The sequence below is a fragment of the Cataglyphis hispanica genome, chromosome 5, assembly GCF_021464435.1.
Source record: "Cataglyphis hispanica isolate Lineage 1 chromosome 5, ULB_Chis1_1.0, whole genome shotgun sequence".
NCBI lineage: Eukaryota > Metazoa > Arthropoda > Insecta > Hymenoptera > Formicidae > Cataglyphis > Cataglyphis hispanica.
The window spans coordinates 8,077,172-8,094,334 of NC_065958.1; the positions used below are offsets into that span (position 1 = coordinate 8,077,172).

The 17,163-nt window shown below is 29.4% G+C and overlaps 2 protein-coding genes across 2 annotated transcripts; one reads left to right on the top strand and one right to left on the bottom strand.

The window, feature by feature from the left end:
- Window positions 1-2,883: 2,883 nt before the first annotated feature.
- Window positions 2,884-16,002, top strand: LOC126850059 (myophilin). The gene is made up of 4 exons (XM_050592682.1): window positions 2,884-3,104; window positions 14,028-14,164; window positions 14,275-14,479; window positions 14,719-16,002. Exons 1-4 carry the CDS (start codon window positions 3,051-3,053, stop codon window positions 14,887-14,889), a joined length of 567 nt encoding a protein of 188 aa, XP_050448639.1. The 5' UTR covers window positions 2,884-3,050; the 3' UTR covers window positions 14,890-16,002.
- A 70-nt stretch (window positions 16,003-16,072) lies between these two features.
- Window positions 16,073-17,159, bottom strand: LOC126850064 (probable 28S ribosomal protein S6, mitochondrial). The gene is made up of 4 exons (XM_050592687.1): window positions 16,928-17,159; window positions 16,625-16,764; window positions 16,326-16,487; window positions 16,073-16,244 (listed from the first exon to the last, which is right to left on the bottom strand). The coding sequence occupies exons 1-4, from the start codon at window positions 16,970-16,972 to the stop codon at window positions 16,142-16,144; spliced, it is 450 nt and encodes a 149-aa protein (XP_050448644.1). The 5' UTR covers window positions 16,973-17,159; the 3' UTR covers window positions 16,073-16,141.
- Window positions 17,160-17,163: the final 4 nt, after the last annotated feature.

The window sequence follows — 17,163 nt, forward strand, 5'->3', positions numbered from 1 at the left end:
TGAACTGGTATTCATTTGATCCGGTTTTAACCATCCTTCGGAAGAAATCGTAAGTGAACCAGTAAGCAAAAAGTGAACAACGAACACAGACTTGACTTAGTGTGTGTTTTAAATATACAAACATAACAATTTTATTCATGGAATTATCTAACACAAAAATCTACTCCATTTATTCTTATTCATTGCATTTGTAAAATAAATTACAATTTTTATGCAACATATTATTTTATGTAATTATATATTCTATGCAAAATGTTATGTAATTTTCTTTAAAAAAAAAGATTATTCTGCAAATATATTATTTTATTTTAAAAATACGAAGATATTGATACTAATATGGTGACAATAAATAAAGAGAAATATTATTTTCTTATATATATATATATATATATATATATATATATATATATATATATATATAATAAGAATTGTTATACAGATTATTCAAAGAGAAATAAAATAATCTAATTTTAACAAAAAACAAAAGTTATTTGACAGTAAATAGTGATATTTTCAGGCATGAGCAGCATGTAATTTTCCAGAAATATAGCAAGGAGAATTCTAGCATATCTTAAAAACGCATTCCATTAACTCAAATTTCGTTCATGCTGCAATTTCGTTCATGTTTGACACGAAAATCATGAAAGAAGCCTGAAAATTTAAGCTTATTATAGCGCAATACATTAAATACACACAAACTTAAGTTAATACTTAATATTTTAAAAGATATTTTGTAACTTAAAACTTTTAATATTTTATATATATATATGATTACATATGATTACGTCGGATTATATTTTATATATGCAACGTATGTGTTCGCGAGTGTAAAATAATAAAATCGTACATTTATTAAAACGTAATTTGACGTAATCATTGCAAAAATTATTTCGCGAACAAGAAATATATATTTTACCCTCTCGGTTGTAAAAACAGAATTAACATTCTGCCACAGCCGCATCTTAAGATACACGTATGTTTATCCGTAGAAGTTCCAATACAGGCGATTGAGTCATCGATACGTGACATGTGTATCAATGTGCATAAACAGAAATTTAGTGCATGTTACCAAGGTCGATCGTAATTGATTTTAAATGCAGCATACATTTATTCAGTATCGAGCTAAACGCGTTACATTATAGTTATGTTCATATAATCAATGTTTCAAATGAGATAATAACGCGTTTTATACTTTTCTTTTGTATTGCCGTACCAAAAATAATGTTACTTAATATTATATAACGTGTAACTTTTATTCACAATTCTTATATTAATATTTCAATGATAAAAATTCGTCGAAAATATATTAAAAATAATATATAATAAGAGTTCGCAAAATTACATAATATTTTTAAATAAATAAACTCCTTTCTGTACAGTTAAAATATTATTAAAATATTATTACTTTAATGTACAATTCATATACATATCATATATATAAATTACCAGCGTGACACCAGTTTTGTGTGTCCAGAATAAATTCCCATCGTGCGGTCGAGGAGCAGCAACGATCGGGACCAGTCGGGCAAAGGCATTCGGACCTACATATATCCTATCGAAGGTTCCATGACCTATCGGGCACTTTTTTGCTTCATGTAGGAAGCCTAAAGGCCTCGAAGAAGGTCGCTCGTTCTTGGACGATCATAATCGAACTCGAAGGAGACATATGCGAAAAATTGCAGCAATTCCAACAAGAAACATATAGCTAAATCTTTTAATTATATTTCTTATTGTCAGATTGAAACTTAGAAGAAGAAAGAGAGAGAGATCAATTAAAATTAAATTTTAAAATATATATTTTCTGCAAGAGAGAATAATAAAATGTAAAAAAATTAAAAGAAAAAATATCAAAAGAAAATTAAACTTTCCTTAGCAAACAAATTTTGCTTAATATTGGTTAAATATTTGAATTTATTTGATTTTAAATTTTTTTTATCAATTTTCTTGAACAAAATATAATATCTAGAAAATAAAATACGACATAAAAACTAATATAGAGTCGCGAGAACTGAATAAGGAGTTTTTGAATTCTCAGACGGTACCAGGCTAGTTCTCAGAATTCTGAGCCTGACGTCACCTCCAGCTTACAATTAGTTAGAGAAGAAAGAACAAGTGAGAGATGATCTAAATTCCCATTAGGTGGACTATTATAGCGAAATTTTTGCGCTGCATTGAATGCTGTTTTTTTTTGTATTATATATACGTTGTAGTATATAAAAGTAATAAGTATGTATTAAAATATTTATTTAAAATCTTTAAAAAAGGATAACGTTTATTTAAATTTTTCTATATAATTATATTTTACAATTATAAATTTATGTAATTATAAAAAAAAAGCTTGGATTTTATATCTCACAGCGCCCTTATCAACACAAATTACTCATTCAATAAAGAAATTCAAAGAAATAAGGTATTACGTATCGGATATTCTAAACATTTTCTTTATTTTTTTAATCCTAGCTATAAGTTTTTATTACAGTTTAAAAATGCGTTAATTTTCAATTGCATTTTTTTACGTTTTCTATCTTTAAACTTCTAAAACTATCTTTAAAACTTTACAACGAGAATGTATACCAATTTTTTGAAGAAGCAAAAAAAAAACAGGCAAAAAATGCATCTACAAGAAACGGATATGTATATATTCACCGCCGGCGTGCGCGCCAATTTAATGGAAATGTCGCGCAAGGGAGAGACCTTCGTACCTCCTCGTCTCCAGGAATCTCCGTCTATCATCTGACGTCATCTCCGGAGAGGTCTGGAGAACGGAGGTCACGTGTCGCGAACGCGCCGCCGGAACGAGTGCTCGATACTTAGGCGCGGGCGGCCAATGGGTGCGTGGAAGAAACTCCGACGCGGAGCGTGTTGTCGCGCCGTCTCGTCGCCGAACCCGCCGCCGGTTCTCTTCTTCAGTCGAGCCGCGACCGCCGAAGTGTGAGTGTCGTGTTCGCGCGATCGAGATTTGAAAACCCGCGATTACTCGACTACCTTATAAGTTACAGAGGCTCTGTGCGCACGTTCGACGATCCTCCAGAAGCAAAAAAAAAAAAGAAATGGCCTGTAATAGAGCTGCCAAGTCCGGATTTGCCGCCGAGGCGCAGAGAAAGGTGAGGAGAGACCGCGCAAAAAGGATATTTCTCATGCGCGTTCGTTGGCATTTCTGCCACCCTGACCTAGTCAAGCCACTTTATCCACCCCCCTCCCCATCCCCCCCGCCAGGGTACGTGGACCTACTCGACCTACTGGGGGTGCATTTCCGCAGGGCGCAGACGCGCAGCCCTGTACGTCGTACGTAAATTCGTAATTGCGCGTTTGTAGGGCTGTTCGCCTCAGCTGACAGGACCAAAGCGGATTTAGCATTGAAATATCTTTCGATGAAGCGTTAATTATCATTGTGGCATTTTTAGAAGTGATAATCACATTTTTAATAGGTATCATTAATTGATATCATTAATTGAATAATTAAATCTATTAAATAATAAAAAAATAAAAAAAAAGTATTACGATTTATTTTATATTGATTTTTTTATCTGTATATTTTGCAATGTGGCTTTAAGATGGGATGAGAGTTTAGACTGATATAAAAACGAATAAATAATCGAAATTCTGAAAATTGGAAATACTGTCAAGACATTATTAATTGTTATTAATGTAATAAGTTAATACGTCAAATATATAAATATCTTAAAGTGGAATGATTATTATTATTCTACGATTTTTAATCGTAGAATAATTATTCTAGTTTTTGAAATATTTTATGGCAAACAATATTGTTACAATTTAAATAATTAAATATCTATATTTTTTATATCAAAACAGAATCAATTACTTGAAGATATTTTTTAAATTTCTTTATTTAAATATTACATTTCATCATTTTTTTTTTATATATTTAACATTATTTTTTATTTTACATAGTTGTTTGTATAAGAAATTGTCTGATAAATATAATCTTTTGCTACACAACTCTATTTCGAGAGAATTGCACGTGATCACAATTTGTCTGTCAAATATATTATTACAAAAAAAAAAAAGACGAAGAGTTTGCGTACCAAATAATATGCGAATATGGCACACAAAGTAAATAATGGGGCAGGCTTTCGCTACTCGCATCCTCGCACTCGTTCACGTAGCTCGTGTTTACCTTATCTCTACCATGTAGATAAACTTGTGAGAGCATCAAGAGAAATTCGTATAAACAACAGAATAAGTGGAAAGTGATATAAATTATTTTAGATTTTAAACAATTATCTTTTTTTTCATATATCTCATATTTGTTGCAATTTTAGAAATTCTTATTTTACTAATTAATATAATTTCAATTGTACAGCTATTTCGAAATGCATTATGATTTTACAAGAAATATCGTTGTACCGAGAAAGGAAATGCAGGCAACGAGTAAGAAAAATTCGCAATATATTATCCAGCTTGGCAAGCCTTTGCATTAAGTTCCATACAAGCGTGTCGTTTATCTCGCAGCTGTGTTTAAATGTGTGCTATACATTTGCCCGCTTTCACAACTTTGAGACGATATGATTCCTGCCAGCCGTAAGTCACTTTGTAACACAAACTTGTGCAAGTACCTTAATCGTATGGTATTTATTCAAGTACATACATATGACCTGAGGTAAAATTTGTGGAAATATAAATGATGATGAAATACCCTTTTTAAGAGAAAAATCTTAAAGAATTAATTCATTGTGTATAAAGCAAGCTTGATACGATTTTGAGAGTTTATTGCACAGTCATAAATTAATCTGACCTATATGATAAACGATAAGAGATATCTTTCACAAATTTTTGAGGCATGATAAAAGAGCTAGAAATATTTTGTTTTCCTTTTATATTTATTATCGTAAAATAAAAAAAATAAATACTTTAAAGAGTTATAAGACATGTATCGCGTATTTTTCATTTAATAAGATTATTTCAGACGCGCGAAATATAAAAAAAAAAACACGAAAACGTTATTACTTTAACTTGCTAGCCAAGAAATAACTAAGAAATAAATGGAAATTATTTGGTTATTTTATGCGCGTTCAGAATGCAAAAATTATTGACATAAATCGTTTAATAATCATATAACTTAAATTATGCATTCAACGTAAATAATAACGATAAACAATTGGATGCAATTTTATTGTAAATCAAGATCTGACGATAATCAACACTGCGAATAATGAAAATTGCACATATTAAAAATTTAATTTTACTTGTAAATTGCATTTTTTTATATATTTCTACTAAGGAAAAATAAAATCCAAAATTTATAACGTTTCAAGAACGTTCTACGATATTCTGTACATTTTATAAAGACAATCATAAGTAAAAATTAATGAACTTCATCAATTTGAGTGTGTGATCAACAAAGAAAAAAGTTAATATTTATGCACCCTTATAAAAGATTGATTGTTTTGCGATATTGATTCCTTTTCTTCACCTCAGGTATTTTGCGGAATTCAGCATTGCATTTCGTTCCGTAAGCAGCAACAGCTGCTAAGCGGTCGTCTCTTTCAAGGGGGAATTAAAATGAGATCCACACGGTTACTGAAGAAGGGAGCGTCCCTCACGAAACCCGGTGACCATGGTACACTTCGACTCTGTTCGTGCTACAACTCTCCTCCCCTCTATAAAATTCTCCTCAATATCTTTCTCTCTCTCTCTCATGCTGCCACACTCGAAATTACGCTATCCTACAACGAGAGCCGATATCTTTCATCTTTCTCCAAACATAGAAGCATGATCAATGCTCATCTGCTTGCCTTTTATTTCTCGTAAAAAAAATCGTGCATTATTTTTACGTTGTTTATTTCATAATGTTTTAAGTGCAAAATTTATTTGAAAATTCATGCTATTTAATGAATAGTAAAGAAGAATATATCTTTTATATACTGAGAGAAATTTCTTTATCAGTAAAATTTTTTCAGTGGTTGGGTTGTGGGTTTTAGCATTTAACATTCCCGCATTGAGTACTTCAAGTACTGCACTTAGAAACATATAACATCATCATTCTCGAGAAGAGTAGAAACTTTAGTGGCACTTCATCATCAATATTCGCTAAGAATGGAAATATACTGAATGTTACCGTATACGTGGCAGTGAGTCATTTTTATCAGTCGTCTTTTTTTTTTCATTCTCTTTATACTACGATTTTCAAAATATCATTGTGAATTCTATAAATTTAAATTTTTGTTGCTTTTCCTATTTTACTATTATATCTCTTTCTAGATACATATAAAAAATTTACAACAAAATTTTAAATAAATTATATACAATATATTTTAAAGTTGTATTGAAAAATCGCGATAAAATTATTGAGTTTGAAAAAATTGCATTCTCCAATTTTTTCGATAATACAATCACAATACATCAGTTGAATTTTTCGCAAAATATATGTTTTTAATTTATAATAGAAAAATAGTAATTTTTACATTTTGTAAAATATTTAAAAAATATAAAATTATGATTGTAAAAAATTGTCTCGCATTTTAATGAGAGACTAAGAAAATTAATAAGATGAAAATATTATATATATATATATATATATATATATATATATATATATATATATATATATTATGAATCACAATACTGATTGACATTTGTCGCAATAAGTTTATGGAGAAGCACACTCATTATGAACTACAGTAAGATATGCTTATCGTCTGTGGAATGCAGTTCAGACTAGCTCGTTATATTTCACCGGTACAAAATTATTTGTCTTAGAATGTAGTGACGCGTATGCATCAAGATTAAGTGTGACGTTGCACATTGTGAATTGTCAGCACAAAAACCTCACAAAGAAAAAAGAAATTTATACATCAAATTTGAAATTCATCACATTTTTTATCATTTATTAAAAATTCCATCACTATATATCCATAAATATACGATGATATTCTCAGACAGCAGCGACACGCCATGACTCCAAAGTAGAGTTAAAGACATAATTATTGCTATCAGTGCTATAAATTAAAACCTGTGAGCCACTATCTCTCATTGCTAGAGTTCAATGTGCCTGTCTGTTTACACAAGCTAACGGAGGAATAAATACATATGATTATTACTGTGATAGTTACTGACATCAGGTGAGAGAATATCATAAACGTTACGATTTCGAAAACTTATTTTTTGCAAAGCATGTTTACAACTTCTATCAGCGCCCTTCGAATTGATATTATTAACATGGTTAAAAGAAAGAAACAAGTCAACATATTGCAATTTTACATCGAAAGCACATATGTACCTGTGATGAGGCAGAAATACATATCTATAGATAACATACAAGAATTTGTATGATTTTTTGTAATATATTTTTATCTTGAAGCGTTTCATATTTTTTTTATCCTCTTTATTTCATCATTATTTTATTTATAAAATCAAATAAACTATTTTTTTACTTTTTAGGTATATACATATATTTTATGTAACTCTCTCTTTTATCTTTTCTCTCTCTTATCTTTTATGTTATTTTGTTGTATAATAATCTTTTCCCCGGAATTATGATTTCGCAGTAACTTACTGCCAGTACAGTCTTTTCTCCGAATACCATGCCATATGATGAATGTGTAGTATTATAACCGTATTCTAAAAATAGAGATGCTTCATCCCCAAAGAGGATATCTGTATTAACGGCCGGAAGTAGAATAAAGTGGTTTCCGTTCTAGGAGCGAATAATGAAGAATAAGGATTCTTTGCGCGCGCGCGCGCCTTATTATTCTTACGCGCCTCCATGCGAACAGCTGATAAATCATTTGATATACAATTTGAATTTTTTTGGTTTTAAGCTTGTAACTCTACATCAAGATTGTAATTAGCTTAAAATTGAAATTTTATTAAAGTAATGGAACAGTAAAATCAAGTCACGTATGAATTAAATTACGCGATAAAATATATTAATATAAATTTAAATTTTATTTTAAAATTTAATTTTTGAAGACTAACAAGTATTTAAGGCCTTTTTGTACGTCATAATATAATTATAATTGTATAATTTTTAATGATAAAACAGTAACAAAATGTAATATACAACGGAATATTAGTTACTCCAACTTTAAGAAGATATCAGATAGAGAGAGCTCACTTTCGAAATGTAAAACCAATTCAGCTAATTCTAAATTCGCGAAACGTCGTAATCGCGTTCGACATGTCATTTACGTGAGCTATTACAGCTGATAAAAGCATTATCGCGTTCCGGAAATGTATACATACGTCAGAATCGGCGAATAGAATGATCATATATTCATTTTCATTTTGCTTATTTCTTTAATTTTTCACGAATTTAATATGAAACTTTCAACACTTTAAATATTATTGATTATTTATGCATAAATATCTCACATCTTACAACTTAATTTCATTATCATACACTCTGCGCTAAGTTTTTCTAGAAGGATATACAAGTAGCTACTTATCCTGTGTTTACGAAACGATATTGTTACAGGAAGCACTTGCCTAATTACTTAACTTGTCAGATCAGAATGTTAAGAAAACGTAACGCAGATCGTGAAGTTTCGTCCTTCCAGAAAACTTTCTCTACGTTGTGACTCATTCCACAGCATAGCTTCTTTCTTATGTCATACTCCCGTCGGATGACATAAGGTTTACAGTCTTTAATTTAATCGATATTTTGCACATATGCTTTATTGCTTAAATAAAGATTTTCTTTCCAAGTAAATTACCCAGCCACTCCTATGTGTGTAACGCCTTTATTTACACAATGATCGCAAAATACAAACTTTAAAAACAAATGCAATTTAATAGTTAATTTTTTAAACTCGACAAAATCGATGAAAAACAATTTTTTTTTTTTTTAATATGATAAAAAATTTTAAAAATAATCAAATTCACAAATATTATTTATTTATGTAGTACATATTTTTCTGAAAAACATTGGTAATATTTTATTTAATAAACAAGTCAAAATTGTAAAAAATTTAAATATAAACTCAAAATTTTGTCAAAATAGTATTTATTGATAACTGAATTAAAAACAGAAAATAGAAGTCGCATTGTGCAGACATATCATATAAAAAAGGGAAAGGAGAGGAAAAAGATTATAGACATATATTAATAGAGATTAATTGATAATGAAATTAATTGTAGCAATATAACATTAGGAAAAATGGTACATAATCGATATTACGATATTTTTTTATAATTATAATTTGTTATATTAAATTTTGAATTTGCAAAAATTGCCAATAGATGAGAATCTTCAGTACTCTGAATAATTTATTCAAAGATTTTTTTTTTCACATAAACTCGTTTATATAAATAATTTGGCTACGTAATATCATCGACTATGATAGAATCATGAATAAATTATAGAGTGCACAAGATGAGCGAGTTTCGAAGACTTCGCCATGACCTCGACAGAACACCTTGACCTTGCATTCTTCTCAATTAGTAGTGGCTATGGATTCCCATGACTCTTGCGAGTTGTACTTGAGGTCGGAACAGAGTTCTCCATGCACAAAAACCTACCATTCGTAAATTTTGTGTATACTTTATTTTTATAAAAAAAGTTAACAAATATTAATTTATATTTATCTTTTTGAGAAAGAATATCGTATTTGAAGAATATGTTGATGATTAAAAGATAAATTAAAATTATAAAACACATACGCACCGTGTATATGTGTGTACATATATACATTTATATATTATTTTATTTCATACCTCTACACTGACTATTCGCTCGTTTTTTATTACTCATTCATATACGAAGTGAATGCAATTTCTTATAACGTGCAAAACCTCGAAGAGATCGCGTTCGTGGCTCATGCGAATTTAAAGATGACGTTATTCCGTCATGATGAATATTCTAATGTGTATTCAAGCTCTTAAATGGTCAGTATGGAAATTTGTGTACATATACATACATTGTATACGCACATATATGTGAGAGTCAATAACACATAGATGATTAAGTCGAGTTGCTTTGTGACTTTAACACAAAATTATAAAAAATTTTGCTTTACTTATTACATATATTATTGCGAATATATAGATAATATTATATATAGATAATACACAACATGAGAATGTTACAGAAAGATCTAGAAATATCCAATTTGTACAATTGAATATAAGAGAATTGTATCTCCTTTAATAACATGTAATCTTTTTATTATTATATGTTCCAATATGTACGGTATTAATATTCTTTCGAGCTGACCGCTCTCTTCTCGTTTAGAGGTCCTTATACGGTCAAGAGCAACCAGGCAACCTTTGCTCATAACATGCGTTTAACTTCGTCGAGAAACGCGTATGATCGGACAAGTCACATAAGGGGATTATGTAATGGATCGGTCTTACTTAAGTAGGTCAACGATTTTGACGATATATACGTGTTCGATAAGTTTAAATCCTCATAACGAGCGTGCACCTTTTAAGGGCAGTCGTTAAGCACGATTGCAAACTTCCTTTAGAAAGGAGATCCTCTACTCGTCGACCAAGAGGTGCGCCATACTAACATGCAAATCAATCAAGTTCTTAAAGTCTTGCATATTCGCGCATCCTTGAAGAATCACCGCATTCGAAAAGTTGCAAAAATAAATAACGGGAGAATTGCTTATACAAACAATTCCATTATATTTTTTAATGATATAGTATATTAATTCTCAGCGTTTCGCAATTAAATTAAATTAATATATATATATATATATATATATATATATATATATATATATATATATCTGTACGTGTAAATAAATTAAGATATATATTATTTTTTATTATTTTTATTATTATTTTATATGATTATTAACAACTTATAACACTGACGTATTTTTATTAGTCGCAGCTATAAGATGTTTCGATATCGTTCAGCCGTCAAACATTCGGCAAGATTACGATCACTCTAGTCAATAAGCAAAACGACTCTGCTCATCGCGACATAATCAAGCAATTCATTCAATCTGGCTTGCGCTTCGTTGACTGCAACAGACCTCTGACCTAATTCTTGCGACCATGAATATTACACATAAGAGTCAATGTCGTCTAAAAGCACATGATAAAAACATATCGTAATTTTTAAATTTTATTATTATATTTAATTCTTCATTTATTAATTTTTAAAATTACAAATCCTTTTGTAAAAACTTTTTCAAACTTGACCCTTTACATTCTTAATGCACTTAAATTATTTCTTTATGGCTGGATAATACGAAAGCTTGATAACATCGCATTTAATTACGAACGACATGTTAGATAAAAAAAAAAAACATCGAGATAAAATTAAAAAAAATCGAAGCTATCGATTCTTAGATTCTAACAATTCATGCGCTCTTATGTATGATAAACAATGTGAGAATCATCGTGTAAAACACAACCGTGTACAACCAATATAAAAATAATTCTAATCTACAAGATTAATCTTGATAAATCTTACTAATTTAATGCCTGCCATCATCTAGCTGCGTGCAACGCGAGTGCTTTATGCAATTTACACGAAGAATGTAATCTTAACACATAATTCCAACAAGGAAGATCTATTTGAAAGGCTTCGAGATTCAAAATCGTATAATGTGCCCAAAATCTTCGTACACATCTCTTTTCTTGCGCTTCTTTTCTTTTCTTTCATCCGGTATCTATATATAATATATATTATATATTATATATAATATATATTCTCTATATATAAGGGCTACGACAAACTTGTCTCGTGGAATTCAATACGAGATAACCGTTACCGCTGATCGTATTGTTAAATAGAATTATTTGCACAACACACTTTAAAGATAAAAACTTCCTTGTATAAACATTTTTATGTTTACATTTAAAATTCCATTTGGATCTTTTTATTCAAAATCTTTATGCGGCCACGAATGTATATGTATAATCTTCTTTAAAAATATAATTCTTTTCCAAATTTTAATATATTATAATAAGTGAAAAAACTAATCAATAGTATAAAATATGTAATTACTGATAAATTACTTCAAAAAGTTCACTGCACATTTTTTTTTTTTAATTTGAATAAATATTGCCTGGTTTGACTTACTCTCTCGTCTCTGACATACAATATATATTTATACATAATACTGATTATTCTTACCAGCGTTAACCTTGATATTGATAAGATAGACAGTTATCGGGTGATATTACACTTATAGAGATAATTATTAATATATGAAATTACAATTCAAATTCTTCTTTTCTCTATTTTGGCTCATAAATTGTTATCTTTATGTATTTACTAATATAATTTATTATTAAACAGTTACTATAGCTATTAATAATGTTACAACAATATTTTTAATTTTTAATTACTTGTCACTCTAATATTTTTAGTAACAAAAAAACTATCTAATATTTAAAAAATTTGTTTCTTTTTTTTTGAAAGAAATGTTTAAAATCATATTAAATATTACAATTATATATTTTATATAAAAAAAATCTATTTCACAATATTATCTTAAAGACAAACAAAGCTATAAAATATTTTTGACGATAATGAGATATTTAAAATCAGGCAGAGTCTTCGAAATTTATGTCACATAGTTTGCACCGTGCTTCACGTGTACGATAAAGCGGTCCAAAATGTCACGTGTCTTTTCGCGTCTATGTTAAAACTTGTCACTCTTTTCACGTTAATTAAATTATCGTGCGCTTACTTAATCTCTAAATATAGAAGTGATCGCGTTCTTTTATATTGTTGACGATGGCCACGACACGTTATCGCGTATGCTCTTTAAAAGAGAATGCGATTTGATATCATCGAGGAATGTGCAACTATGCGGAACAAAAGTAAATGACCGAGCTCAGATATTAATCAAATCATATAACATTTTTTAATGCACTTAAGGTCTTAAAATTGTATCAAACTTTTCATTTTCCATAATCTTTGAAATTAACATTGATGATAACATCTGATAATCTTCTAATATTGTAAATGACTTTATATTGTAAAGATTTTTTTTTTTTTTAATTCGAGTGATGATCTTTATCGAGGAAACGTTTGAAATGCACCTTCTTCATACGTAATGATATGTAGATGTATATGCAATACATCTGTGCATTACATACGTTCATTTATGCTCTTTATGGACGATAATGTTTTCAGAGGAAACACGCCGTAGAAATAGTTTCGCGCTGGCGTCAAATCACTTTATAGTGATGCGCCGAAAACCTGAAACTGCATCCGCTATAAAAACACTTTCACGCGGACACCAGACGTACATATACGCACATTGATATACACACAGATGCAGAAAAATTATAACTTTTATTTAATTGTAAACGTAATTGTGATTTTTTTATAGAATTTTTATAGAATATTTTATAGAATTTAAGATGAAACTTGATAATCAAGATGTATAAGTAATAAAGATACTGAAGATTAAAATAAGACAGCATGTTTTCTGAGTAATTCAGATTCAACTCAGAACTTGTTGAAAGGAATGTGATGGGACACCCTTTACATAGATGGGTCCCTGGAAATGCATCACGATCCGAGGCACCGTATATCTAACGGAATATGCAAGCTATAGGAAGATGAATACCGACGGTCCATGCTTGGAAACCTTTCCTTTTTAGGCAATCACGTATAAAGGCAGGTAGAAATCGTTCGTCCGAATAAAAATGCGTATTTGTTGATTTCTTTTAGACGAGCGATTATAATTTAATGATGAAATCTTTGACAAATTGATCTTTTTACTATTAGAAATTATATATCTAAAAGTAACAAACATATAAACATTATGAAAAAATTATGAATTTCCTAAAATGAGATAGCATTTGTATTTGCACAAGAAGAGATGCGCACATTGAAAGAAATAAACTGAACGGGTTGTTGTAACGGGTTATAGGTCAGTGACTCCCCCCGGTCGGTACTCAGTCAAGTTGCAGCCCCTACAGGATGCATTACTTGGTACACACTAGAATACCGTATAATTAATAAGCGGCCCTTTACAAATATCAAAGCCGACATTATATCCTGCAACCGAAAACTCAAAAATATAACAGCATTTTTTATCGCGTATTACTCTTAAGAGGATAACATGACAAATTTATTTATGTTACAGATCAATAGTAAATACAGCGAGGAACTGGCGCAGGAATGTCTGGAATGGATCAAAACAATCACCGGCGAAAATATAAACACCAACGGGGACATGGACAACTTTTACGAAACCCTGAAGGACGGCGTCCTACTTTGCATGTATTTAAAGAATCGAATAATTAATGAAAAAAAGGCCGATCGATTTAAAGATCGTCGGCGAGGCAAAAACACTTATATGTTAATTGCATTTAATCTTTGTTTTCTGTTAGCTTGGTGAATGACATCAAGGAGGGTTCGGTAAAGAAAATTAACAAGACATCGTTAGCTTTCAAGTGCATGGAAAATATAAATGCTTTTTTGGAGGCTGCGAAGATATTAGGTGTTCCGCCACAGGAGACCTTCCAAACCGTGGATCTTTGGGAAAGACAAAATTTAAATTCCGTTGTTATTTGCTTACAATCTCTTGGAAGAAAGGTACAGTATCATTTCATAAACATGGATATACCGAATGTGATTGAAAATTCCATGCATATTTCTTTACCAATCTGTATAGTCGCTCTTTTTGTAAAATTGTTAAAACATCAATTATTTCTATATATAAACATGTAAACAAATATAAATCTTTTCGCCAATTAAATTTAAATTAAAAATATGTGCTGTTAATATATACCAAAAAAATATTATTTAGTTTACAATTCGATGTATTTTTATAGGCGGGTAATTATGGTAAACCAAGTATCGGTCCTAAAGAAGCAGACAAGAATGTACGCAATTTCACGGAGGAACAGCTCAGGGCCGGACAAGGTGTGATAAGTCTACAATACGGTAGTAATAAGGGTGCTAATCAAAGCGGCATCAATTTCGGAAATACCAGACATATGTAAACCACTTTCGTATTTTCCCTGAAAAGCAAAATCACTTTGTTTCTTACCCTATCTTGACTGTGTTCCCGCAACACACAAGTATTCCTTTAGACATAGCATATCGCATAATACATGTTCATCGAGGTCCAAAAAAATGTACTGAAAGATACAAGATATTTCTTGTGCGCGCATTAAGAGAAAAGACACAGATAAGAAGGTATTAAATTTTTCAAATAAAAGTGATAAACTGTAATTTGAGAAAAAGAAATGATTCAATTTTTGAATGCACAAAGTAAGATTTTTTAGACTTTGCAATATTTTATATATTTTTAATATCATCAATCATATCTTTTTCTTCTTTTAAGCTACTTTCAACAACATTCACACACACACACACACACACACAATATTAGTTTATAAATGTATTAAAATTATTTTTCTGCTATTTAAATGTTAAACAAACTCTATATTTAAATACATTAATATAAATTATTTAATTTTTTTGTTATATCACTTTTATTTCGATTGCATCGCGTTGATATAGAATCGATATATGTCATTTATTTTAATTATCGGATACATATGACAAAGTACTCCAAGAGAGAAGTAGTATGTACTTTATATCCCGTTTTTCCTGGTTATATAACAAAGTGAAACCGTTTATGTATGTATAATACGTATGCTACAGATGTAAGTTATTGTATCTCATTCGTTTACAACGCGACTGTGTAGCTCTCAGGATAGAAAATACATAAACATTCTTATACATTACAAAAGAACAAAGATATCATGTAATTAGCATTAGTTTGGACAATTATTATAACATTTGTTAAATATTACAAAGTATATTATACAACGAGAGAAAAGCCACTTGGCTCGTGTCATTGCGGTTGAACACTTTTCACAATCTAACCAAATTATTTTATAAATTCATGTTGCACGTGAGATAATAATAATTATTATAATTATTATATAATGATGAATTATTATATATTAAGTATATATTTTGTACAAATATATATTGATGGTTAAAAGAATTAATAATTTTTCATAATATGCTGACATGAGTTAATAAACAATGCATCAATAAGTGATTTTTATATTAAATGTTGCTTATGATGAAACACAATTGTATGTTGCATTTTTAATTGTTCTATCCTAATTAAATCAACTAATTCTCTTTTCAAATAAAATGTTTAATATATTTTCAATTTTTTGATATATTTTATTTTGAAACAAATAATATTATGTACAACAAAAAAAGAACCTATACTTATTTATTAAAAGGATAATAGTTTAATCCACTATTATATTTAAATGCATATTTATTATCGTGCCTCTTCTTTGCCAGCTCCACTAATTTCTGGACACTAGGCCTACATAAATAAAATAGATTAATTAAGATATATCTGTACATATATAAGTTATATTGTAAATTACGAAAAACAAGTATATACCTGTATGGTGGTGGTAACATTTCCTCATGGAACGTACAATCTTTTTTAATAGGTTCATTTTTTTTAAATATTTTCAATTTAACGATATCAACATCTCTGTTATATTGATCTAAAATTTTTTCCATTTCTTTTGGAGGTATATCAAAATGAATAAGAAAATGGCTAAAAATAAAAAATAATCAATTGCATTTGGTATGTTCCAATTTAGATGCAAAGTTATATCATTAGTTATATGCTTTATGTTATTAGTTATATGCTTTACTCACAACTAATTAATAATATTGTAAGTATAATCTTACTTTGCTTCTTTATAAATATGTCCATGAGCTCTCACTTTGCATGGAAATGGTTTTACTCCCCAATTCTCAATTTTTCTTAAAAAACCCCCAGTATTAAATATCGTTGTGGTTGCTCTCTTTAAAGTTGCTATCAGTTCCGGCTACAAAATATATGTATCAAATTCATAATAATAACTTTCTAATGAAGAAGTTATACAGAAAAATCTGATGTTGTTCATATAAAAGATAATAAATTTGATTATTGATGTAATTAGAGCAATGCTTTATAAAGCATAACCTAGTATATATTATAATATAAAATACCTTTTTCATGACACGTATCATAAGCGGCATTTCATATGTTGGCATGTTTGTCACTTCACACACGTAAAATTTGCAAATAATTAAAAAAGCAATAATAATAATATAATTTCAATTATCCGAGCAATCTGATTCTTCCTCTTCCACTACAGAAAAAAAATCACAAATAATAAATATCAATGAGAAAATGAATATATACGTGAAATAGTCATTGAAAATGTACACTATATAGATGCGTA